The 27,012-nt window shown below is 43.0% G+C and overlaps 1 protein-coding gene across 3 annotated transcripts in view; it reads left to right on the forward strand.

The window, feature by feature from the left end:
• The window catches only part of TOGARAM2 (TOG array regulator of axonemal microtubules 2), a 382,090-nt gene that overhangs the window by 162,880 nt on the left and 192,198 nt on the right, over window positions 1–27,012 (forward strand). For 2 of the 3 annotated variants that reach the window (XM_085610378.1, XM_085610377.1), the window contains exons 3-4: window positions 12,843–12,977; window positions 18,645–18,920. In XM_085610378.1, the coding sequence (XP_085466504.1) occupies window positions 12,843–12,977; window positions 18,645–18,920 (411 nt within the window). Of the gene's footprint in view, window positions 1–4,344; window positions 4,480–12,842; window positions 12,978–18,644; window positions 18,921–27,012 lie in introns of all 3 variants that reach the window. The other variant, XM_085610379.1, reaches the window with a different exon arrangement.

Below are 27,012 nucleotides of genomic sequence, written 5' to 3' on the forward strand. Positions count from 1 at the left end.
GTGACATCACTGATGACATCTCAAATTACATCACTGATGACATCATCCAGTGACTGTGTGTTTCTTTAAAGTTTAAATATGTATTATATATATGCCAAGGTGTATTGAAGAATGAGTGGGTGTATAAGTGTCTGGATGGAGGATTTAGTAGGTGCGCGACTGTCTGTTCAAGTGAGTGATTATATATGTCTTACTGAATGCATGGGTTAGTTACTAAACTGTGTGAATGTCTGTATCAGTCTGTCTGTTGTTGTATACACTGCTGCATGGGTTGGTCAGTAGCTACATGAGTGTCTATATGGGTTATCGATTGTTTGCCTGAGTATTTGTATGGGTGCCTGAGTGTGTGTGTGTGGGTGGGAGGTGTTTGACTCTGTGCATAGATGTTTGAGTGGTTGTTTCACTGGGTGTATGGGTTCAAGAGTGCATGTGGAAACAGCTGTATGGGTGGGTGAGTGTGTGTATGGGTGTGCTGGTGAGTGAATGGATGTCTCAGTGGTACATGTCCAAGTAACTACATATGTAAAAGGCAGTGTATGTGAGAGTTGCACCATTTAAATGACTATACGTGAGAGTCAGTGATTGTGAGAGTGGCTGTATGGATGAGTGTGTACTTGTATCAGTGATTGTGTAAGAGAGTAAGTATGCATTTGTTTCTGCTTGAATAAGTGATGTGGTATGTGTATAACTGTGTAGGTCAGTAAATGGAAGTGTGATTGATTCTTTGTGTGACTGACTAGGTTTGTTAGTAACTCTGGATGAGTGGTGGTGTGTGAGTGTCTGTATAGGTGTATGAGTGCATATCACAGTGTTGTATTGATGAGTGACCGCATGTATGAGTGATTGTATGGGTGAATGAGTGGATGTGTGTGTAGACCTAGGAATCAGTGAGTGCGTATGTAGTAACTGGTATTGGTGTGTTAATGGTTTCGAAAATGGTAGTCTGTATTTTACAGTGGTTGCATCAAAGGTTATATTAGAGTGTGAGGAGGTGCATAAGAATTTAACATGGATGATGTAATCAGTGATGTCATCAGTGATGTCATTTGAGATGTCATCAGTGATGTCACTGACCATGTCATGAATGATTTAATATGTGACGTTATCAGCAGTGCATTGCGGGGGCGCGAGTTATAGTTAGCTGAACTCACTATAACGGTGGAATTTCTATGGTTTTGTACAAGTGAAATGTCCAACTAACTATAACGTCCCTGAAACCTATGGTTTTTTTCAGTGAATTTTTAAGGTTTTTTAAATGCTAATTTCTAACTATAACGTCCCTGAAACATATGGTTGTTTCAGTGAATTTCAATGGTTTTTTAAATGAAAATTTCTAATTATAATGTGCCTCAAACCTATGTTTTTTCAGTGAATTTCCAAGGATTTATAAATGAAAATATTTAACTATAACATCCCTATGAAGTCCCCTTGAATCCTGAAGGTCCCTGGTGGCCAAGTAGCCCACCAGGTACCTCCAGTAAGTGCCACAGAGCTGCGTTGCAGAGAGGTGTTCTTAGGCCATGCCCCTTTTTACACCACACTGCAAACGCGACTTCTGGTGCACTGTTGCTCGGACGATGAAGTCCTCTTGTGTCCTGAGGTCCTCAGGGCACAAGAGGACCTCATCGCCCCACCAGCAGTGCACCACAAGCCGCGTTTACAGAGTAAAAAGGGGCATGGCCTCAGAACCACCTCTCTGCAACGCAGCTCTGTGGCGCTTACTGGAGGTACCTGGTGGGCTAGTTGGCCCCCAGGGACCCTCAGGATTCAGGGGGACTTAATCCCCCAATTTACAAAGCGCCAGGGGGTGTGTTTGCACACTTGTCATATCAGGCCCCGCCCCCTCCCCCTCCTTGCACCACTGTGCAAACACGCCCCCTGGCACGTTGTAAGTTGGGGTATTAAGTCCCCTTGAATCCTGAGGGTCCCTGGGGGCCAACTAGCCCACCAGGTACCTCCGGTAAGCGCCACAGAGCTGACTTGCAGAGAAGTATTCAGAGGCCACGCTCCTTTTTACACCACGCTGCAATCCTGGCATCTGGCGCACTGCTGCTCGGAGGATGAAGTCCACTTGTGTCCTGAGGTCCTCAGGACACAAGAGGACCTCATCGCCCCACCGATAAATGGTCTTCTTTATAATTGAGTTGGGTGGACTAAATTGTTATTGCAAGTCAGGTTCAATAATTTCTAAATATATTTGGAATAATAAGACACACAGAATAGATTATGACAAATGTAAGTTTTCCAACAATTTCCTTGCCTTTTGAAAGTATCATTCTGCCATTTTAATCAGACATGTCTCTTTATGGTTTCTGAATTAAAAACGTCTTCAAGCTGTAGGTGGTTACTGATTCTACAAAGTTGGCTAAAACATTTTTCTTTACAAGCTATTATGACTATATCAACCAAGAAATTATAGACTGTTCCTTCCATTATAAAGGTCCCTAACTCAGCAATAATTGATTTTGATTCATTATTTTATATTGGTAGCAAATGTTCTAGATCTGTTGCTGGTAGGCACAATCCTATTTGGAAATTTGGAATAGGTACTAGAATCTGTAAAATCTTGGAGTAATATGGGTATTTTATAATTAAACGATCCTGGCCACATAAATATGTTTTTTTCATTTTTGGATATACAAACTAAATGCAATCTGAATTATATTACATGCATCAGAGGTCTACAAATATGAAATTCTGTGTGTCACTGTTCTGCAATATTTCCCTAATGTATTGCCTGAGACCAGGATTTCAGAGTCTATATTTTACAGTTACTCCAGCCATGTTGCATCGGAAATGTATAAAACAATAATTGATAGTGTTATTAATTTAGAAACCTTATGAAACTTTCGGAACACTGAACTATCGTCCACCTTTTTATCTGAACAGTGGAAGAAAAGTTGGCCTTGTATTGTTTCAGGAAAGGAAGGGTGCCAGTTGCTGTATACCACTATTTCTATACTTTGTATAATTGTTTATGGACATCGTACATGCTATTTAAGGCTAAATTCCTTGATAACTTGTTTAGCGGCATTATCAATCCTAACCTTATTCTTTACAATGTTCACTCTATGATTGCTCAATTCAGAGGGAAAGCATGGGACATAATTTTCAAAGTTATACTTATCACTGATACTATTTCATATCAATTAATTATTTGTATGTCTTTTGCGTCTCCATTATCAGAGGCAAGAATGAAATTAATTGCATTCCATTTTTCATCTGCAATTAAGTCAATCACTTCAAGTTGGACAGATGCCAATTCTCTATCAATACCTCATGGGCTTTGGTTACCTTCAAGAAATGTGATAGTCATACATTATACACTCTTCATGAACAGTCCTATCTTCATAAAATTCTTTTTTGGTAACCATTTCATAGTTATGTTACCAATATTGCTTCAATTAGTTAATACATGTCTATTCACTTTATATGATAATACTTATTTGATTTATGTCTGCTTTTCCTATTCTTTATTTCTTTCTCCGACTTATACCAGACATAGCTCATCTTTTATATTCATTCTCTTATTTAATTTCTTATTGCTCACGTTTTTTGTTAAATCACAGTAAGCTTCTTTTTCTATCTTGATTAGCTTATCTTTATATACAGTTTCAGTAATTTCAAAGCCTTGTCAGGGTTGTAGGTGCTATACAAATGCAATTTAATGTAATGGTTTTTGCTGTGTTATTATTATGTTTTTAAAAATCGTAATAAACTATTTTGAACATAAAAAAGAAAAGACCTGAGTAGCCTCTGTAGCTGTATTGCTTCTTAAGAGGACCAACCAATGGGGGCATTTCAGTTTGTAATTAGTTTCTTTATGAATCACAGCTGAGTGTGATATGGGTTGGGAGATGTTGGTTTAAGTTTGTCATAATAAATTGACCTGCTTGCAATTGGTGTTTGGCTTCCTACACCACCTATCTTCCCCCATCCTTCATATACTAGTGTGTTCCCTTCCTTTCATCTCTGCCCCCTTTTCCATTTGTTGTCTTGAAATCCGTTCCTTTCATCTCCTCTCCCTTTTCCCTTTTATGTCTTTAAATCAGGCAAGAATATGTATTGGAGTTTTTCTATGTTTTAAAAATTGATGGGATTATTGTTCCATTTGTGGCTACAGACAGTCGAGTATGATGAGGCTGTGCTTTCTTCATCCTTTTCCTATGCATATTCTGATCCCCTCTGTCTGCCTATTTTCATGTTTGAGGTTCTACTGAAAATTATTTCAACTTAAATATTTGGTTTGGGGTGATAACCTCCCTTCCCAGTCTCCCTCTCGCCATTGCTCCTTGAAGTTTTCTTATAAAATGCCTCCTCAACTTCTTCAAAATATTCTTTCAGACTTGTCCCCTGTATGTCCATGGACTGAGGCATGGTGGCATGTGGTCTGCTGCGTGAAGAGAATAAATCAAGGTGTTGGTCCTTGACTCCACACCTCTCCTCGCCTCCTTCTTCTTTTTCTTAGTTCTTCTCCAGGTAAAATACACAGCTTTACCCTAAGTAGTGTGGAACAGGATGGCAGTCTGAAACCAGGAGATTAACCAAGCATGATTATTAGTGCTTATTTTTAACAAGTACTCTCTTTTCCATGTTAGGATATTAAACTTGTGTGCGCTGAAGAGCATAAATCTGCACAACTTGCAGAAGCTGGAAAGGATAGTCGGGGGGGATTCATAATTTATCAAAGATCCTAGTATAATATAGGTAAAGAAGTTCACAAAATGTGGGAGGTATGTGAAATATTGAAACACTTTTGGAATGTTGCGATGCTTGGACATTTATATTGGCATTACAGAGGTGGGTCATACAATAAACAGTAAATGCTTGATGGGTGTAAGGGGAAACGAGACTAGCGCTCCAACAGGAATCCACATTAATATTAAAAAACTGAACCAAATAAGTGCGGTGCTATCATAATAGGGAATAACACCCAATTCCCTAAAAAACTCAATCAGAGATTGATTAGACTAAAGACAAGCTGTTGATGCACACACAAACTATTTAAATGTATGTATACAAATTCAGTAGACAAATGACATTGATTAGAACTCTTGTTCTTCTTTATTCTTGAAAAGAAATCGTCAACTCCCAACGCGTTTCATCACGATAGGGATTAACCCAAGCGACTTCCTCAGGGCTTAAGTGTTCTTGGTTCATAGAATTCCTCGGTATTCCTTAAATAATCTGTTACTCAAACATCCAAGGTTCTTTTTAGTTCGTTTTCACAAACTGCAGCGTATTTCCTCTAGATAGAGCCGTCAGATCTCATGCCAATACATATCCAAAAGGCGTCAAAAAAGAGCGATATTTAAATCAGAAGGTACCTCCAAATTGAGGACCTTACATAGTTCGTTTTCCAAAAGTGCTTATAATCCAACATTCATAGTGTAGGTACCCTAGAGTACTGGGACCTTTCAAATAACACTGCTGCCCGAATACAGGCTGAATTCGGGCAGCAGTGTTATTTGAAAGGTCCCAGTACTCTAGGGTACCTACACTATGAATGTTGGATTATAAGCACTTTTGGAAAACGAACTATGTAAGGTCCTGAATTTGGAGGTACCTTCTGATTTAAATATCGCTCTTTTTTGACGCCTTTTGGATATGTATTGGCATGAGATCTGACGGCTCTATCTAGAGGAAATACGCTGCAGTTTGTGAAAACGAACTAAAAAGAACCTTGGATGTTTGAGTAACAGATTATTTAAGGAATAACGAGGAATTCTATGAACCAAGAACACTTAAGCCCTGAGGAAGTCGCTTGGGTTAATCCCTATCGCGACGAAACGCGTTGGGAGTGGAAGATTTCTTTTCAAGAATAAAGAAGAACAAGAGTTCTAATCAATGTCATTTGTCTACTGAATTTGTATACATACATTTAAAAAGTTTTCGTGTGCATCAACAGCTTGTCTTTATACAATAAACAGTATTGCATAGACATAATCACTTGTTTCAGTTTGTTAGAAAATGTTACTCACAGGGTCACATATATGACAAGGATATGTCACTCATAGGCACACTGAAAGTCTGGAAATGTCAGACACAAGTGAGCTCACAACTAGGTGCTCTGTGGCACTGGATGGTGCTAGAGAGAAGGACGGATTCAGATTTCAAGATGCGGCAAGTTTCGAACTTTTAGAGTAGGGACTGACTAGTATTTGAAAGGTACTTCAATGGGGTGTTGAAGAGGGTAACATTATATATGTTTAGGGATTATCAAAGTGGGTCTGTGCAGAGGTGAAAACGATTAGTCTTTAAAGAGGATATCTGAACTGGGTTTTGCAGAGCACAGAGATTTTCCTGGATAGGGCTTTGCATATTTGTCTGCATGGGCTTTTCTGGAGGGAATGTTGTGGAGACCTTAGAGAGATTGTCTAGTTGATGCTTTGCAGTAGGGATAAAGTGGGGGCTTTGTAGAGAATTTTTGGATGGGATTTTATAGATGGAATGTTGTTAGAGATTTGTGGATTTGGATGATAGGGCTTTTCCAGGCGAGCTTTGGATAGTGGTCTGGGTAAAAATCTGAGCATGGGGGCTGTGGTTTTAAATACCGCTCCTAAATGGACTTTGTAGAAGTATTTTGGACAGGTGTTTGAACAGGATTCTTTGATAGGACATTTAGGAGGAAATCTGAATGACGTTTTAAAAAGGGTTCTGAGTGGGGCAATAAAACTGGGCCTAAATGGTGTTTTATAGAGTGGTGCCTGAATGAAGCTTTATAAAGGCTGTTGAATGGTACTATGTAGAAGTCTGGATTGGACTTTGTTGAGGATATCTAGGAGAGAGCTTTGGAGAGTGAGTCTGGGTGGGAATGTGCAGTGTTCAATGATAGGACATTTGCAGTTAAGGGGTATGATGCACTTATTAGAGATGATCTCAATGCAGTTTTACTGAGGGTTCTTGGATTTATCTTTTCCCCCGAGTACTTCCCAATGAGCCGACAAATTATCGAACCTCCTTACCATTGACTCCATCTGCCAACCTTAAAAGGTCTGAAAAGAGTATGGCACCGAAGCATTTTGATTAAGGGGAGTTGGCATAACAATGTTTGAATACCAAGGCAGTGTAGTGATTTCTTGTGATTGGTGTTTCATCGCCTGATTGTTTGTTTTAGAGGAATCATTGCACGCAAGTTAAACTTAAGAAAAACTTGAAAACCTCACTTCAAGAAAGATGTTATTTGATGATATCTTCTTCAGCACTTCAGTAGCAACTGACCCAATGAATGGAGATGATCATAACTGTGCCTTTTGTGATGGTCCTTCTACGTGGTATAAATACCTCTTCATGGGTCTGAGGTTTCTACCCGGATCTTCTGCATGAAATAGCTACCTCTTTATGGTTCTGAGGTTTCTACCTGGTCCTTTTGCATGGTGTAACTACCTCTTCATGGTTCTGAGGTTTCTACCATGACCCTGATTACACGTTAGCTGTAAATCCAGCATTTAACTAAGTTAAATTCCAAAGGAATAGGGAATTTCCATGCCCACCCAGTTTTCTGTGTGTACTTTTGCTCACAATTCCTAATTAGGTGTGCATTAATATTTACGCATAACGCCTCCTCCTAGCGGGTTTTAAATAGGAATGGGAGGGGCACAGGGAAAGCAAGGTGGCACAGGGCAACAGTGGGCAGGGGAGGCTGTGTTTTGGAAGAGGGGCGACTTTCCAAGCTCCCCTGTATTGTAGAAGGATGTTAGATGGTCTGCTCTTGCAATTCCAGCTTCCTGCAATTTAACCTGTCAGATTTTCCAGCAGATGAAATTGGGCCCAGTGTTGCGGCACCTATTAGATCTGGATGCAGAAACACCAGCCATTTGTAATCCGGTGGATACCGTTCTACCTGAATCAGAGTTTGGCCCCTATTGGTCTGTTGCGGGAGTACAATCTTATTCTGCACTCTGTTGGTGCTGGGACACTCCCAATGTTTCATAATGATAAAACCAGGCACCGCCAATATTATAAACACTCTAAGATAATGAAAACAACCATCAAAACCTAGACCAAACATTCCAAACCTGTGGTGTACTTTAATCGATGACGCGGCACACTGAATCCAGACAAATGTAATCATAAAAGATCATATTAATTGATGTGAAAAGACAACCATAGAGCACACTACACTATAAGGTTTTATCCAGTAATGGGAGTTCAGTTATCACCCGTAAATTGGCTAAAACCTCCAGATTAAGTGAGGCTTTTTCAGTCATGAAATTGCATGCCCCACTTAAAGAGAGATGGAGAAACCTCCATAAAGAAAGAATAGGTTTGTTGAATAATTTCAATAGGGCAGCAAAGCCACAGAGACAGGAAGTAGATCACTTCAATAAGGAATGGTCTTCATGGAAGAAACTATTTTTGGTCCTGCATCCATAACAAAATTCACAATGAGGACCAAAGTGGAACTGTTTCAGGGTACACTGTGGGAAGAAAACGAAAGCAGAAAAAGGACATTAATTACCTGAATATTATACAGACCTATCTTTTTATGTGCGAAGTCTCCACAGTTATAAAATGACTATTAGTGACATGAAACCTGTAGTAACTGACTGTTATACATATAGGGATGACAGCTCCCCTGTTCATGTTCCTTCAGGTTTTCTCACTTTGCGTGTTCTTCAGTGTAATCAAGGGCTTTTTGATTTAACAGGCTGAATGAGGGAGATGGTCGAGTGGTCGAAGGTGGGGTTTCTTCTTGTTCACTGTTGTTCTATTCTCTCATAGCAGAATCTTTTTCTTCAATTTCATAAATGTATGTAGCCGGTCCCCAATAAGGTCCATAATAATCATCCTATGTTATTCTTCCATGATATGCAGTTTAAGTTTGACAGCCACATGTAGCCGGCTTGATCTGATAGTTGAAACACTGTTTGATGCTGAATATGTACTGAACCCAGCAGACTTGATTTACCATTAATGTGTTGCATGTCGATTGAAACTGTGCCTGATGATGCTGCTTATTTGCTTGCTTGAGATGTAATATGAGAAAATCAATAAAAGGATTCAAACAAAAAAACATTTTGCTTTTTTATTAACCAAAATGCTTCTACCTCCAACTTGACCACAAATAGCCAGAAATCACTTTCACAGATTGAAGTGGCTGAAGGAGTTAGACTCATCTCAGAGATGCATGCAAGTACATCCTGAGAGTTTGAAGAACATTAAACAATTCTTTGGTCACCTAAAATCTCAAAGATGTTGTTAGAAATGACATTCTTGGCGGGGTTAGCACTAAACATTTGGCTTCAGAACTCCTGTATTTGCTGTTAGTGTTGACTTCATTTTTGCTGGCTTTAAGACCCTGGGCACCTTATTACTGCTAACCAGTGCAGAAGTGCATGTGTTCTATACTTAAAACATGGTAACATTGGCTTATCCTCAATCAACATATTTAATTTACTTACAAGCCCCTACTAAAGCGCACTACATGTGCCCAGGACCTGTAAATTAAATGCTGATAGGGGGCCTGCAGGACTGATTGTGCCACCCACTTAAGGAGCTCTTTAAACATGTCTCAGGCCTGTCATTGTAGAGCCCATGTGTGCAGTTTTGAAATGCTATGTCGACCTGGCATGTTAACCCTCTTGCCTGGCTCAAACCTTCCTTTTTAATACATACAAGTTACCACTGAGGGAGGCTTTGGACAGCCTATGGGTAGTGTGCAGTGTACTTAAAAAGTAGGACATGTACTTTTAAGTTTTACATGTCCTAGTAGTAAACAAAACTCTTAAATGTGATTTCCACTACTGCAAGGTATATCTTTCCTATAGGATCCAATGAGAGTGCCTTACTACATCTTATAAGTGTAACTAATTTTCAATTTGGAAGCTATGGGACCCCCACATTTGGTGTCTGTGGAAACATAATTCAGAAACACAACTTATGGTGAAATTGGATTTTAAATTGCAATTCTGAAAAGGCCACTTTAAGAAAGTTGGCATATTCTTACTGTAACCACTTGGTGCCTTCTGCCTATCTCTCAATACACATCAGGGGTGGGGGACAGCTGGCTTTGTGCATTCCCTCTTGACAGCCACACACAGAGGGAGCTTAGGTGTGACAGATGGGCCATCCAAATGCTGGGCAGGATGGGAGGGAGGAGTTGACACTTACACCTGAATAGCCTGTGTCCTATCACCACACAAAGGGCTATATATACTCCTGTAGTGAGTCTGCAGCCACGGCAAGAAGGGCAGGGACTTGTGTGCTTCAAAGACATCTCTTTGAAGACTCCTCCACTTCAAAGGACCAACTGGGTATAAGTACTGGATCTCTGACACCACCAACTCAGGACACTTCAGAACTGAAAAAGGACTGCTACGCTGCTGAAAGGAATGCCACTCTGCTGAACTGCTTTGCTGTGCCGAGCTGCTGCCCTCTTGCCTTAGAGTGAGAAGGACTGGATCTGCCTTTCTATGTCCCATAACCTAAGTGACTGCAAGAGCTTGCTGGCTTGCTTCCTGTTCTGAAGTCTCAGGGATATCAAAGACTTCCTCTCAAACCTGCAAGAGCACCTGGACTTTGCTTGCAGCAAGTATGTCCCTGCCAAATGGTGCCTACCCAGTGCTGGGCCCTTGGAAGTATAAAGTGCTGAAACTACCAGAATCCACGCATCAACAACGTTGCACTGATCGGAACCGACGCATCTCCATTAACGTTGACACATCTCGGCAGCTGCGAGGATCGAGTACATCGCTTCGATGATTGCTGGATGCCGTTGCGCCGCTTGGAACCGGTGCACCCCATCGACGACGACACATCACTGTGGCTGCGAGGACATCCCTTCGCTGACTGCTCAATGCCGTGCCTCCATTCCTGATGCATCTCAAAATTTCCATGGCTTGGCACCGACACATCGCCTACATCTAAAGGATCAACAACGACGCATCGTCTCCTCTTGACATCTCGATCTCAATGTCAAATCATCCAAGAACTAAGGTACTATTTCAGCGGGCCAGGGCTAGTCCCTGTATCCGACCCGCGCTCCATAGCGATCGGCCTGAACTTTTAGATCTACCCCGTCAAGCACGACCAGATAGCCACGGTTGACGCTTTATGCTTTTAACCACTACAATTCAGTTTATTCTTGAATAATTCATAACTCTGTTTTATAATTTTGGTCTTGTTTTGTTCATAAAAATAAAAGCTATTTGTCTATCGTGGTGGGGAGTCTTTTTTTGGTGTTTTCACTGTGTTACTGTATAAAGTGTTGCACAAATACTTTACATATTGCCTCTTACAGTAAGCCTGACTGCTCCATACCAAGCTTCCAGAGGGTGAGTACAGGTTAATTTATGGTGTATATCTGACTTACCTTGTCTAGGATTGTGGTTCCTGCTTGGATAGGGTGCATACCTCAGCCAATCAGAAACTTAATTTCTAACCGATGTCATTGAGCAAAGTATGACACAGTAGCAGCGGAGTGCTGTTAAGGCAGTATTTGTGGGACCCCAGCAAAATTATTTTGTTGATTTCGAAGCAATCGTGACCCTTTAATAATGAGAATACTTCAAAATACAACCATAATACTAGCTGGTACCAGATGCTAGAGCTGCAGTGTTTTCTCATAAATAGAGTATGAAGAGAACATAGATGGGGCCCAACGCGTTGTTTTGACCCAGGCCTAACACAAAAACTGATATGCCTTCACCAAGGGTGTCAAAATCTAACCAGGCCTTCTGGAAATGGATAGATCATCTCATGGGATATAATGAAGAGAACTTATTTTCACCGAATGTTTTTAGATAGTAAAGAATAGCAGGTGAACTACCTTCTAGTAATGAGACTTGTAATGGAAAATGTAAAATATGAATACACAGTAGACAATGTAAAAATGAAAATATAGCACAACTACAAACACCAGCAGAAATCTCACAGCTGTAAGTGGTTAAAAAACAGTGTAGGCCCAAATCTTGTGCTTAGGAGAGGAAGGTGAAGAGTTCACTCGATGACACAATGGAATAGGCAACTTGAATGGATTGCAGTTAAAGGCCGATTGGTATTTAGCAAGTTTGAAAATATTTATGTTTTTAGCCCAAAGGTTTACCAGCATGCTCTCTGTGTGTTTTCAAATAGATTGTAACCTGATTAGACAATGGGTGCAATAAATCCAATTAGCTTAAAGCACATAGAGGTCTTATGTGCACAATGATAAAAGCACACACAACTAAAATTATATTTAATACGAATACCCATGCACTCATTTACAAGAATGTTTGTTAAGCATTGTTAGAATTTGCAATAAAGGATATGTATTGAATTAGGCTAAAGTCAAGGGTCGCAGGTGACTTGATGTTTCTTAGGATCCGCATGTATTACACTGTAACGGATGTAGTGATCCACTGCTGAACGTTTGTAACCCTCATTGTTCAGCTGTGTATAAAAGAAGCTGTATGTGATGTATCAAATTCAGACCGGCTGCCTGCCTGTGTGCGAGGAGGGTCTGTCTCCCTGTTACGACAGTAAAGAGCTGTCTTTGCATTGCCAAGAGAAGTCTGTGTCTTTTTCATTTTTAAAGGTAATAAGTCACCCTGCAACAGACTAAACAGGAGTTTCCATGCAGATAATAATGAAGGTTACTCAAACAGAATTCGATTTGTTAGCTTATTTCATGACCCAAGGGCCATAGAGGCAATTCCTATAGTTTATTTGAATTTACTGTACTTCCAGTCAATGGATAGTTAATGTCTTCCCTGCTTACATACATATCCGGATAATATTTGTTTGTGATATACTCTTTCACAAACTGTTTTATATGTTGTGGAATTCTAAAACTCTTTGACTATGAGCCTGAAGTAAATATGAATAGTTTCTAGAATAATTTTACCACTTTCTTTTTCAAGCCAAGTTCAGGGCCCCAGTGGCTGTGTACTGTGGAAGTGTCCCAAAAATGAAGCCGGGATACCACTCGCTGCGGACAGGGAGTATGGATTCCAACTTACAGCTGTGTGGAAATAAATGGATGGCTGCAGATATAGGTAAGTCTGGTGGAAAATCTGATTGTTTCAATTTTTAGTATGAAGCAATTTCTGAATTGCAATTAAAGGACACGTTTAGCTTAATTCACCTATTTTCAGGAAAATCACCAAAATAAATTAATATATACAAACAAACTACCTTGACTCACGTGATGTGTGTTGGTCTACATTGACATTTTCACACATTTACACACACACTTCCTACCTCCCCTTCCTGCCCCTTACATACACACATATCACATCATGGTAGTCCCCACTGTGGTGTAGTTATAACTAGGTCAGATTTTCCATAGGAAAAGAATTTTCTGTTTTGTTGATAACTTTGGCACCATTTGACAAATCCACTAATAACTTTGGGACCTACATGGAAAAGGTTTGCACTGATCAGTCAAGTGGGGCTGAAGAAACGGGGCCCAAAAGTTTGATTTCTCATCGCCACGCCAATAGCAATCTTTGCTCTTCGATACAGAAACAAACATCTAAAGAGAATTTCACCAGATGTGCCACAAAGTTAGAATGTTGCTCAGAAAGCGTGCTTTTTGTGAATTGGTGTAAATCCTTTTAGCTGTTTTCAAGAAAGTAGTGTTTAAAAAGAGGCAGGGAGTGCAGAAAAGGTTAGAGATATCTGGATCGTTAGTTGCTCAGGAATGCATTCCTGCACTACCGGATTTAATTTGGCTGGCTGCAAGATCAGAGAAAATGTTGTGGCTGCCATTACAGGACTTGTGGTACTAAACACAATTAAAAAAATGCTGTGCAAAAGCCGTGCACAACAGGAATTTGGCTGCTCTATAACAGTGGAGGGGGAGGACTGAAGGGGGTTTGGCTATTTCATGTTAGGTTTTATGTTTTGTTATGATTTATGTTCATTTTTAATATTCTCTTTTATTTTACTTAGCATTTTGGTAGTACACAATTTTACAATGACTTAGTGTTGTTTATATATTTATTTTGCTAATTATTATTTGCATGGACAAGACCCAAGCAGAGGGACAGAGCTCTCTGCTCAGAGGAAACTTACATCAGAGAAACTCAGCTAATGTTTGAGATACACTACAATTGAGAGGATCAGAGTAACTCAATCATATGTTTTCAACTTTTTTATTGATTTTCAAGAAATATATAAAGCAAAACTTGGTCAGGTAGTTCTGTACTGTACCTTATTTAGATTTACAACTGTACTTTTAAAAACATTACATGACCAGTTCGACAGAACTATGGACATGGTTAGAGATACATTTCTTGGACATTTTCTACGCCTTCAGCAGTATTCTCATGACAGTAGAGAAGTGATAGAATTTGAAAAATAATAATTTGTCGATAAGGGTCTCACAACAATCCATAGGATATCATTCAAGGACCCCATACCTTGTGAATTGTTTGTTTGCGCAGTCCTAATCCAAATACACTGTTTTGGGGCATTATACCTCATACACCAATCAGTAGCATTGCACTGGTGTCTTTATTCAGAGTTCCTGGACTTCCCCATCGTCAGACTAAGTCATGCCTGGTCACCATCAGTATCACATTCCAGAGAATGTTCTTATGCCTGGGGGTGCCTCTTCTCTCCATAGTGCTAATTGTGCCATTTTAATTTTTAACATCCATGTTTAAGGTTGTATCTGTAAGGTCCAGAATGCTCTCATCTAGGCACATTGCCATAACGGCCCTGTGGCCCTGTTTATAAGTGGGCCGGTATTTCCCAAATCCAGTACAATTAATGTATCGCACCCAATACATTCCAAATCCAGAGGAATTGGATTATAAGTGTGATAGTTAGCCCTGCCCCATACAGGGCGCAAGGTCCAGGTGGCCAACATAATGGTGGGCACAATGTAAAAAAGGGTTCCATGCTGTTCATTAGGCGGATATCGTGTCCGATTGTATCCTTGTATAATACACATCATACAAGATTTTGATTTGCACCTATCTAATCCAGAACTAATAGTCCGTGCTCTAGCATCAATATTCCCTCTAATTAGTTTTCTTTGTGTGCGGCAGTCTAAGCTCTCTGTGCGCTACAGCCAAAGCTATGTGCACCAAGATTTCGACTGTGCATGTGAGAGTGTATCTACAATCAGTGGCAAATACCATTCTATACTTGTTTACAAAAAAGAGAAAAAAGGTGCATTTCCACACATACAGCTCCACCTCATAGTATATTGAGATTGTCATTAATAAGTCAAATTAGAGCACTGCCCTGAGATTTTTATACATAAAACATTAGGAAACTAAGAGTCACAACAGTTGTCATGTAAGCCCTGTACCTGGCCCAAATTATTATAGAGCAATATTATAGTTTATTAAATCAAGCAAATTGGGTTTTCTACAATTGGTATTCTGAACTTGCCTACTTGAAAGTGCTTTTCTACCCGATAATGAAGAAAAATGAGGTGTTTTGGTAAAATAAAATATTTGCCTAAGATCACACAATTCAAGCAAAAATGCTGTGTTTTACCTGGGGTTTCTGGTTTCACTTTGTACAAATCGCCCTGTAAATGAGTATATATTTGTCTTTCCTTATGTTGACGCTTGGGTTTGACCTCTTTGGACGTTCTTTAATAGCTTTTATATAGCGCAAACTTGACCTGAAGGTAGTTAAGCTTTTATGTGAGTACCAGTTACATTACACAAGGTCACATTCATTTTTGAAAGGCACAGGGATTTTACTTGAATTGCCCAGACGAACAGGATGTTGAGTCAACATTGAGAAATGACCCTGGTCTCCCAGTTCCAAAGTCAGCAGCTCTGGCCATGAATCCACATCCTAGGAAGAGGGAAGGTGACTGTCAGAAGCCGCATTACAGCTCGGCTCGTTATGGACTAGAAGATTCTAACAGGACCTCAAGCTGAGCCAGACTAAAGAGCTTTCAGTGGCTCGCCCAACTCTAGCCAGAGAGTTGATGAACAACTAGGTTAGCAGAAAATTATCACCTTACGCTACATAGAAGGGAACACCCATTCCTAAAGAGCGGCAACACCACAAATTATCAGAGTGAGATTGACTAACAGTAGACCATTGTGACACCCTACAGCTTGGGACAGGTAAGTACAGCTGGAGGCACTCCGGGGTTTCTACTTACAGATATGTTTTCTCTTTATCGTCTTTATTTCTACCAACAGCCTGCATATGCCACTTGCTGAATGCTTCAGCAGACAAAACTTAAAAAGGGCGTGTGAGCTGCCTAATGATCCCTGACTGACAAGTAAACAGAAACAGAAACAGAAAGGTCATTTTACAAATGAACACAGATTACTTCATTAGTTGTTCTTTTGAAATATCACGACTGGGCCCTTGCAGGGTCTTAAACCTGAAAAAGTATCCAGCATTTCCTTTACAAAGGGGACAACTGCAATGGTTCCTAAAATTGCTACGACAACCACATCACGTAGGGCCTGTGCACTAAAGCACCAAGAGTGGGTAGACTAATCATTGTCTCCGAACATCACCAGTATGATGAACAACAGAAGCCCTCGCCCTCTCGTAAATCACAAGAAATGCCCCGAGTACTGAGATTAAAATGACTATTATCTGCAAGTCACGGGGCGTGCCCTTGGACGCCAAACAATGCAGATTTCAGAAAATATATTTATACCCATGTTCCTGTACAACCTCTCTTCCCCGATGAAGGCGCCTTGATGCGATGTTGTTCTATTGAGCATCTTTGGGAAGCTGTCTAATCAGAAAGTTATTCCCTCATTCCCTTTTCCTGGGCCCACCTTTACTCTCCCCTGTCAACCTTTGAGGCGGCTTCAGCGCTGAACTCAGGCCACATCGACCAACATAAAAATGTTCCTCAACACGCTCAATCCATCAAAAAACAGAAAAACAAAGGCATTTTAAGAACAACTAATATGAAATCGTGGGTCATGTAACTTACAGGCACTTAATGTACAGCACAGGTTTGAAACTAAGGAGCAACGAGGCAGCTTGTGAGCCCCCGACATAAACATGAGGTGAATGGGAATCAGTGAGTCACAGAGAGGTCGAGCGACATCATTCTTTATGGCTCATGACTCCAGACATGCACTCTGCATGGGAATGCACCCATCGCTCATTCAAGCACACTGCTGCTCACTGGCACACTCCATGACTAACTCAACCACAGGCCTGTCATTTGGAGGGGGGAGTGGGACAGACAGAACAAGCTTGTGCACGATTATTGCACAGCATTAAAAAATATATCAGTAAAGCAAGAGTCATGCTGCGAGATGCCACTGCTGCTTGTCAAGCCCTTAAGCCAGCCCCCCATCTACAAAACTAACGCAGCAAGTGGCATTTGCAGACAACACTTGCAATGCAACTTGTGATCTTCTGCACCCTTAACAGACTGCCATGGACGAGCAATATTGACCTGCTGCTCGTACACTCCTCTTGCACGGCGGTCTTCTCCTTCACCCAAAATGTCCTGCATTGCTCGCCATAAACAAGAAAGTGAGTTTGTTCCCGTGCTGCTTGCTTTTTTAATGCAGAGGTGTGAAATGTTATCTCGCGTGAAGAAGATGTACTAATGTGAGCGCGCTTCACAACTGAGACTGCACACTCGAGATAGGTAGTGTGGGCGGGCGCGCAAGCGCGCACCTTACAGGGAACAATGTCTAGCATACATTCTTGCATCATCGAAGTCTGTCTTATCTATAATTTCCATATATGGTGCCTTTCTCTCCTTTGGGTTCTCCTGGGAAAACAAAGTTATTGGTGGATTGCTTGAATTAATCTCAGTCACTCGTAACTCCTTGGGGCACATTCCCATCCATTGTTTTTCATCCGCCATGCCACCTCAGTCAGGAGCCAGAGATATGCAAATCAGCCTTGCTCTTACTCCAATAAGAACAGTCTAGAAAGAACACTCAGGCCACGCCCCCTCAGAATACTAGCAATCCCAGATCTGTTTCCTCCTACGGGGCCTCATCATTATGGTGCAGTCTGAGATCTATGGCACAGTGAGCATGGACCCATGTCTGATAATACCCATTGCACTTAGAGCATCTCACCCAGGAAAATAAAAAAAAGCAGTGGGTGGAATGCTTGAATTAATCTCGGTCATCGGTAATTACCCTGGCTGCATTCTATTCCACAATTTATTTCTCATCAGGCCAACTCAGACAGGAGCCAGCCACATACAATCCAGCCTTGGTCCTGCTCCAGTAGGAACAAATGAGACTTGTCCAGCAGTTCGGGCTGCTGCCCAGATTACTTGGTAAAATTAAGAATAAGATAGGTCACATTTCATTTGCACCGTGGATCTTCATTTTGTTGTGTAAAGACGTTTGAATGCGTAGTTCCTGTGTGAAGAAAGGAAACCAGGAAGAAAATCCAATGCATCACAGGCCTGGTGTTCTGGGAGCTCCTGAGTTATACCAATACATTATTTTACATGGATGTTCTGTGAAATACTTGTGTTCAGCCTAATATGCACATCCCCTAAGCAGTTTATGATAGTGAAACTGAGTAGATCAAGTTATTGTACACATCAATACATTTGATTGGTCCATTTTGACATATCTGTCTGAGACAACATCATGACTTCTAATACAAAGCAAAGATACATACCTTCACATTTGTCATTCATAGTGTCTTAAGCTTCTTCTTCTGCACTAGTGTATCTATGTATAACTATTGTCCTCATTATTTATCCTAGCTTTTTCCATGCCCTTGTTTTTCAGCTTCCTACCAGGCATCATTAAGTGTTCAGATGAAGCCCTCTCTTAGTGGTGGAATTGGCGACCAGGCTTTTTCTGGTGCAGTTTTGCCTACCAAGAGTCGGGAGACCCGGAACAGTTACCAAAGCCTGGCACTGAAGAGAGAGTTACTTCAGCCTCCAAGCCCACCCTTGAAGGTGGACACGCGAGAGCAGGAGGTGGGCAGTGCAGCCCTGGAAACGGCCCGACTGAAGGACAAAGTGAAAAGAAAGATGTCTGAGGGCCCTGGACAACAGGGAGGTGAGGTGGTGCTCTATATCCTCATCTGGAAACCTTTCTTGGGATCCCTCACCATTGACCTTTGCGTCTCGATTCAATCCAATATTTTAATGTATTTAAGTACAAGTTATGTCATTTTGTTGCTCTAATTGTGAACATTATCTGCTTTAGGTTTTTTATTGATGTTGTGTCATCCTCTGTTTGTTGCTTGGGCTGAACAAGTTTGTGCTGATTGTGGAGACATGTCTCCCCTGGTCTCTGATTTTGTGAGGAAGTTATGATTAAGCTTCTTGGATATTCTGAGGACTGCAGAGTTGACACTAACTTTTCGATCAATACTTTGAAGTCGCTATTCCCCTATTGACCGACGCCCGATTTACACACTTTGCACTTTGTTTCTGGAGTATTTTAGCTCCTATATAACCTTCAGGTCAATTATAAATGAATATTTGTATACCACAACACCAGCATAGTCTAGCCCATTTGACACTGTTGATTATAGTCTTTTTTACTTGATGCAGTCACAGTCAGAACAGTTGCAGCGTTTCACAAACAGTCACCATTGGATGAAATCTGGAAAAAAGCATAGAAGTGAACCAGAGAGTTGTTGTGCGAGCTGGAATACCTTGTTAGAGGGGGCAGTATTCGATTGGGTAACATTTTAGCGGAATGATACAGAAATGTATACTAACGTTCAACCAAGCAAGAGAGGCAGACAAGGTAGGGTGCAATACAAGAATTGATGTGAGGGCATGAAGGTTCCCACGGTGAGATGTATCTGGGGGTCTACTTAGGTGTTGACTAGCTAAAGGGAAAACAATCCTAGGAGGACATGGAGGGATGAATGAATATTAGAGACAAAAGATTAGGCTTCATCGGTAAAGGAGTCAAGGTGTGCTGCAACTGCACATCCTGCTAGTAAAATTCTCTTTGCTAGTATGATACTCTTTCTGGAATATTGTGCCTACTTGTGTCTACCCCTGTGTTTCCTCCCTCTGACTTCATGCCCATACCTTCTGCAGTGGGCCCTCACTTCCACACTCACCCACCCTGTCTCTTTTCTTCCCCCAGCTTCAGTCATCTGTTCTCCATGCTCTCTTCGTTCTCTTCCTGACTTTTCAATTTGTTCAGTTATTAATTCTATTACCTCTCTAACTAAAATCCTGATGTGATCAATTCCTTTGGCTGCACAGAATATTGTACACTATAGGTATATAATGAGGCACAAATATACAATTAAAAAATAGTTCTCAGCATTAAAACCCTCAAAAGAACAAAGAAGGAGTGGCGGTAGAGAGGAGACAAGTTTCCATAATGGACTAGGTTTCAGTAACAGGTACCACAAGGTATGCCCCATTAACATGAACATATATTGAGTGGATCAAGCAGGGGATGGCAGAGACAAGCTGCAGGCATTCCAGCATCTTTGATGGGTGGAGCATAGGCGTTCTCATGCATCCACCCATGGTTTCTGACACTAAACACTATTTACTAAATAACGTAGACAGTGTTTGGCATAAAAAAACTACACACTTTTGAAGTAGGCACAACGAAGGACAAATGCTTTCATGTCTCCTTCCTTTTCCGACTTTGTGTGTGTGCTGCACTGTACAGCACACATACAAAGAGGGAAAAGGGTTAAAATCAGTCTATGCATAGTATTTTGTATTGTAAGGTATCCTTCCAGTACAAAACATATGCTAGACTCACAGAAACACCCTTGCACTGAGCGCAGAGGTGTACCTGTGGCTCACGGCAGCTGATTTCAGCACCGGAGCTAGGGAAAGGGGAGGAGAGTGCCATATTGAAATAAATTTGCCTCTCCCCCCTTCTCACACAGTGCAGTTCAGCATTTGTAGCTGTTGCACTGCGCTGCGTTAGAAGGTGGTAAATCTGGCCCTATGTTTAGTATGTTCTGCGGACCACTATAAAAACTTGAGTAGCATGTGCCCTCCACTTTGGCCATCTAATAATAGCTTAAAAAAAAACAGCAGCTACAAAGAAAAGTATAATACATGAATGAAATGAAATGAAAAGGAGTTTTATAAAGCGCGACTGATGCCCAGGGGCGTCCAAGCGCTACAAGAAGAAGATAGTACCTCATAATGCAAAGACACCGGGGGTGATTAGTCAGTGAAAGAGAAATGTTTTGAGCTTTTTTCGAAAGGAAAGCAGGTTCGGGTCGCGTCTGAGTTGTAGAGCGAGGGAATTCCAAAGCTTGGCCGCGTTGTGAGAAAATGATCTGCCTCCTGCTCTTGATCTCCTAATCCTGGGGGCTACAGCCAGGAAAGCATTAGCAGATCGGAGTTGTTTACTTGGTTGATACGGGGCTAGAAGACAGTGGTTAATCCTTGGACCCGTGTTCCAAAATGCCTGATGCGAAATGCAAAGGGCTTTAAATTTGATTCTGTCCCTCACAGGGAGCCAGTGAAGTTTCTTTAGTCCTGGCTCCACTGATGTTTTACGAGGGAGTTGTAGCAGGAGGCGGGCAGCGCAATTCTGGATGCGTTGCAATTTCAGCAATACGTATTCTGGGGAACCTAGGTATAGGGCGTTACTAAAATCTAATCTGGATTGAATTAGGCCCTGTATCGCAACCTGCTTGGCTTCGAAAGGTAGAAGCGGAAGAAGTTTCCTTAGCATTCTAATTATTCCGAAGCAGGTTGCAGAGATCTTAGTTGCTTGGGTGTTCAGAGTTAGAGAGTCGTCCAACCAGACTCCCAGACTTTTTATGTTGGTTTTTGGGATGGGCGGGGCACCCAAGCTAGGGGGCCATAACAGGTCCAAGGTAGCGGGTGCTGATGGTCCAAGTAGCATGAGTTCGGTCTTATCACCGTCGAGTTTGAGGGACGAAGCTGTCATCCAGATTTTAATTGCTTCCATGCAGGCAGTCAGATTGGTCTGAGCCGAGCCACTGTTCTCCTGTGCAAGGGAGACCACGAGTGTCATCCGCATATGTAATGATTTTGATACCATATGGGTGAACAATCTCAGCCAGGGATCTCATATACACATTGAACAGGGCTGGGCTAAGTGACGAGCCCTGCGGAACCCCACAAGCCAGGGGTTTGCTTGATGAAAAGCAGTCTCCATCAAAAACCTGGAAGGTTCTTCCAGACAGGAAGGATCTAAACCAGGCGAAAGCATTCCCTGAAACTCCCAGATCAAGGAGTCGATCCAGTAGGGTTTTGTGACTAACTGTATCAAAGGCTGCACTTAGATCGAGGAGGATTACTGCCACTGATCCTCCCCGATCCAAGATTCGCCTGGTTTCCTCTGTTACGGCCAACAAGGCCGTTTCTGTCCCATGTTTAGGGCGGAACCCCGTCTGGGAGGTGTCCAGTAAATTATTATTCTCGAGAAATACAGTCAGATGTGAGTTTATGTATTTTTCCAGAATTTTACTTGCCCAAGGTAGCAAGGAGATGGGGCGATAATTGCTGTAGTCCGTGGGGTCGAAGGTAGGCTTTTTCAGCAGTGCCTTTACCATGGCTTGTTTCCATGTGGGTGGAACAGTGCAGGTTGTTAAGGAGGTGTTAAGCAAATCTAACAAAGTGGGAAGAATAATTTGACTGACCGAGACCATAGTGCAAGGGGGGGCGGGGTCACGTGGGGAGCCAGATTTCACTTGCTGTATGAGAGTCTCTAGTGTGTCTTGTTTGATCAGGGGGAAGTGATCTAGAGTTATACGTGTGGATTGAGTCTCTTCCAGGATAGGAGACAAGTTCTTAGGAAGGGGTTCTTGATCAGAGACTACAAATGAAGAATACATTTTGTTAATTTTCTGGTAGAAAAATTCTGCCAGCTCATTACAGCGGAATAGGGTATTGTCACTGGGTGTCACAGGAGAGGGGAGTTTAGTGAGATTTTTAATAATGTGAAAGATCTCACTAGGTTTAGACCGAGCCTTCATAATTTTGGTGCTGTAGTATGCGGCTTGGCTAGATTTAATTTTTAATTTATATGCTCTGATGGCCTCTGTGTAGGTGATTTTATCTGTAAAGGAGTAGCCCAACCGCCATTTCCTTTCGAGCTTTCTACAGTGCCGCTTCAAAGTTCTAAGCTCTTCAGTATACCATGGGGCTGTTTCTCGCACCCTCTTTAGACTGATTTCCTTTACAGGAAGTACTGAGTCAAGCGCACGGCTTATCCAGTCATTGAATTCCCTATTATCCACTAAAACATTCTGTGAGGGAAGGGGTCTGTTAGTTATCAGATGATTGATCCATAGATCCAGAGGGAGTTTGGACCAATTTCTCATTTTGTCCACAGACCAGTGAAAGGGAATTAGAGAATGATCCGTCCATGGAAGGTGGATAAGGGGCTCTATCTTAAGCTCTGTGCTGTTACTGAATATCGGGTCCAACAGGTGTCCCTTGATATGTGTTGGGACCGGGACTAGTTGTGACAGCTGAACTGCGGCCAGACTTGCCGTCAGTTCGGTGGCAACATTGTCTGACTTGTCATCGAAATGAATATTAAGGTCGCCCAGTAAGGTAAAATTAGAGAACGAAGCCGACACTTCAGCTACGTAGGAGGGTAGTGCTATGTGAAATTGATTCAGGGGTCCTGGGGGGCGATAAATAAGAGTCCCTGAGAAGCAATTGTTGGGAGAGAATTTAATAGAGAAGGGTAGACTTTCACAATCTGGGATAGATTCTGAGGTGCATAGGCATGAGTATTGTGTTTTATAGATTATCGTCAGTCCCCCGCCTCTTCCCTGGGCATGGTCTCTGCGTATGATCTGATAGCCCGGGGGAAGTGTTTGTACTAGGTCGGGGTCGGAATCTGGCATTAGCCAAGTTTCTGTTAGGAAAATGGCGTCGGGTGCAAGATCCTCCAACAATAAGAAGATTTCCGTAGCGTGTCTTGGAAGGGACCTGCAGTTTAGAAGAGACATTTTAATGACTTTAGAGGCGTCTTCCTTTGGCTCAGGTTTAAGGTTTACGTTACACGTCTGGCAGATAGCGGGAACATCAAGTGGGTGGAGGATATGGCGGCAGTTGGTTTCAACGGGGGGTCGGAGGCTGAGCAGGGCATCTGAAGTGTATGTTTGCCTCTGGATGGAGCAGCGACCAGGGGTTATGGCCCCGGGCCCCGGTCGGCCGCGGACGGGCGCAGACGGGCTTGCCTTGTGCGCGCCTTCGGCGCGCCCGCTGCGCGCGTCCGCTGCGCGGTCGACGAGGAGTGTACATAATATAGTGGGGGAGGGAGGGACCCAACGACTATGCCGTGATCCCAACTCTACACCCAATATGGCGGCGGCGTGGTCCCGATCCGAGGGACGAGGGCCGCTTCAAGTAGGAGAGAGGTGAGTGGCAGGGAGGAGGGAATGGGGGGTTTGTGCAAAATAGCAAGCGTTGTGCAATGGGCGATCAGCTTTGTCACCACACGTCAACACACACGTCTAAAAACAAGTTTTAAAATCACGTTAAAACACTGTCACACACACCTAACCTCCCGGCTTCCGCCTCAGGAGGATCCTATCAAGTTCTGTGCAAGTGACCTCTGCTACAAGCTATAAAGATCATTGTTTAGACTATTTCAATTAGTACAGTGGTCCGAAGACCCCCGGGGGTCCGTGACGCCTATTCAGGGCTCCGCAATTATTTTACAAAATTAATGCTACATTTGATTGTGAATTACACAAAATATCTCGATATTTGAACATTTGTTTGGTGTACACTTGTTTCTTGTATTTTTGTGAATTTTTTGGAGGTTCAAATCATAGAAATTGCTTATGTCAGGGGTCCGCGGCTTCCAATTATGACTTAGTGGAGGTCCTAGGGTTCCGATAATGATTCAGTGGGGGTCTATAGAAGTCAAAAGTTTAAGAACCGCTGAATTAGTTAAATAAATATTGATTAATTAATCAATACAAAAATGATAATGTGTCCTTTGAAGACAGAGTGCTTTGTGCTCACCTCTAAGCCACTAGCGCAGTAATTGGTATGTGGGTAAAGTTTAGTCACTGAGATGAGGACCTTGCTATGCAAAATTTTCAACAGAGGATTATCATTTCAAGTCCTACAAAGGCACATTACCAAACGTAAGAAGCAACTAATAGAACAGTTATTAAGAGTAAAAATATTGGTGCAGAATCCATGTTACCCTTAGGCACCTAACACTCATTTAATGGTAGGTATGTACTACCCTTATTGAAGGTTAAGCAGCAATTGTCACAACATTCAGGCACACCACATGCAGCCTATTGTATTGCAATCAACAACTCATGAAGCCCTCCACAAAGCTCTCACCCCTCTTCTGCCGCCTCATCGTGCTCCAGAGCGTCCAGGACCCCCTCCCACCACCGGTCTACATCTCCCGGCAGCCCCGGAGGTGGGGATGGCTGGTTATTGCATTTTCATGCCTCCCGGTGGAGGCTGGGCTGGGCCTTGCCGCTTTCGCCTAATCCCTGTTAAGGCACTGTACCCACCACCCGGTCCTTGCGCTGCCTGCTATCCCTGCCCTGCTGCCCCCTGCACTGTCCCTGCACTGCCTGCTGTCTCTGCGCTGCCCCTCTCTCTGCACTGCCCCTGTGCTGCTTGCTATCTCTGTGCTGCTGCTCCCCCTCTCCCTGTGCAGCGAGTAATCCCTGACCCTGCGCTGCCTATCCCACTCCTTGCGCTGCCTGCTATCCCTGCTCCTGCGCTGCTGTTCCCCTGGGCTGTACCTGCACTGTCTGCTGTCCCTACACTGCCACTCCCCCTGTCCCTGCACTGCCTGCTGTCCCTATCCCTGCGCTGCCCGTCCCTGCACTGCCTGCTATCCCTGATCCCTCGCTGACCCTCCCAGGTCCTAGCCCGGCACCCAGGACCACCAGGACCACTAATGGAGGCTGCTGCATGCCCATGCAGTGGATTCGTATAGCAGACGTGCGCAGCAGGCTCGCCACCAACACACCGCCAGTTGGACAACGCCCAGGGCCAGGACCCCCGGCCCTCCCGCCACCCGACAGTGCACTGCTAAAGAACTCCTGGACCAGGACCGCAGATGCCGAAATGACAGCTGCGTGTCCTCCTCCCCACGATCCACCAAAGGACCCTTCACCTGCTGACACTGCCATTGCTCCTGCGACACAACCTACATAAGATACCGCACAACTCCTGCCCACAAGACAAAGGACACCCCGCAAGCACTCCTCTGTATCCTGCTCAATGCCCACTTCCTCTGCAAACACTTCATAGAAATCTGGGACATCATGACCATCCTCTCCAAGGACATTGCCTTCATCACCGAAACGTGGCTCAATCCCTCCTCGAACACCAAGACCGCACCATCAAACAAGGCGGAGGCATCGCCATCATCTTCAAGAAAACCATCAGATGCACCATCACCAACGACAAGCCCATGTCTCTTATGGAACACCTCAACCTCACCTACTACAAGCTGACGCGAAGACCACAATAAGAGGCACCCTCAACTATAGACCTCCGGGACCCATAGTAACATTCTGCGATGCCATCCCAACCTCATCGCCCCCCTAGCAATCGAATATCACCAATACGGCCTACTTGGTGACCTCAACTTCACCACTACGTCTTTCTTGGCAGTCTCAATTCCACACAGATGACCCCACCGACGCCAACTCCATCGCCCTCCTGGAGAACCTGACCAACATCTGCCTCATCCAACTGGTCAGCAACCCCACGCACAAAGCAGGACACACACTAGACCCCATTTTCATCTCCAGCGACAGAATCAAATTCAGCGACACCACAGAACTCACCAGGACTGACCACACCATTGTACACTTCACCATCACCGATGTCCAGCATACCATCACCAGGCGTCCGGTCCCAATGCAGCTGGAGAAAGGTCACCGAAACCCAGTGGTCACAGGCCCTCACAACCTACCAACCCGTGGCCTCAACAGACCTCGACCAGGCTTTCCAGAACTTTGCCACCTGGATCACCGACAGCGTCGCCCCATGAAATCTACAAATCCAACAAGACTTCCAAACATGCCAGCTGGTACACCCCAGAACTCAGGACCACCAAGCGCAACTGCCACCAACTGGAGATACGATGGTGCACCACTAAGAACCCCACCGACAAAGCAGCTCACAAAATAGCCCTCAGCATATATCAACGGCACATCAAGGAAGCCCAG

Source organism: Triturus cristatus, chromosome 6 (genome assembly GCF_964204655.1).
Source record: "Triturus cristatus chromosome 6, aTriCri1.1, whole genome shotgun sequence".
Taxonomy (NCBI): Eukaryota; Metazoa; Chordata; class Amphibia; order Caudata; family Salamandridae; genus Triturus; species Triturus cristatus.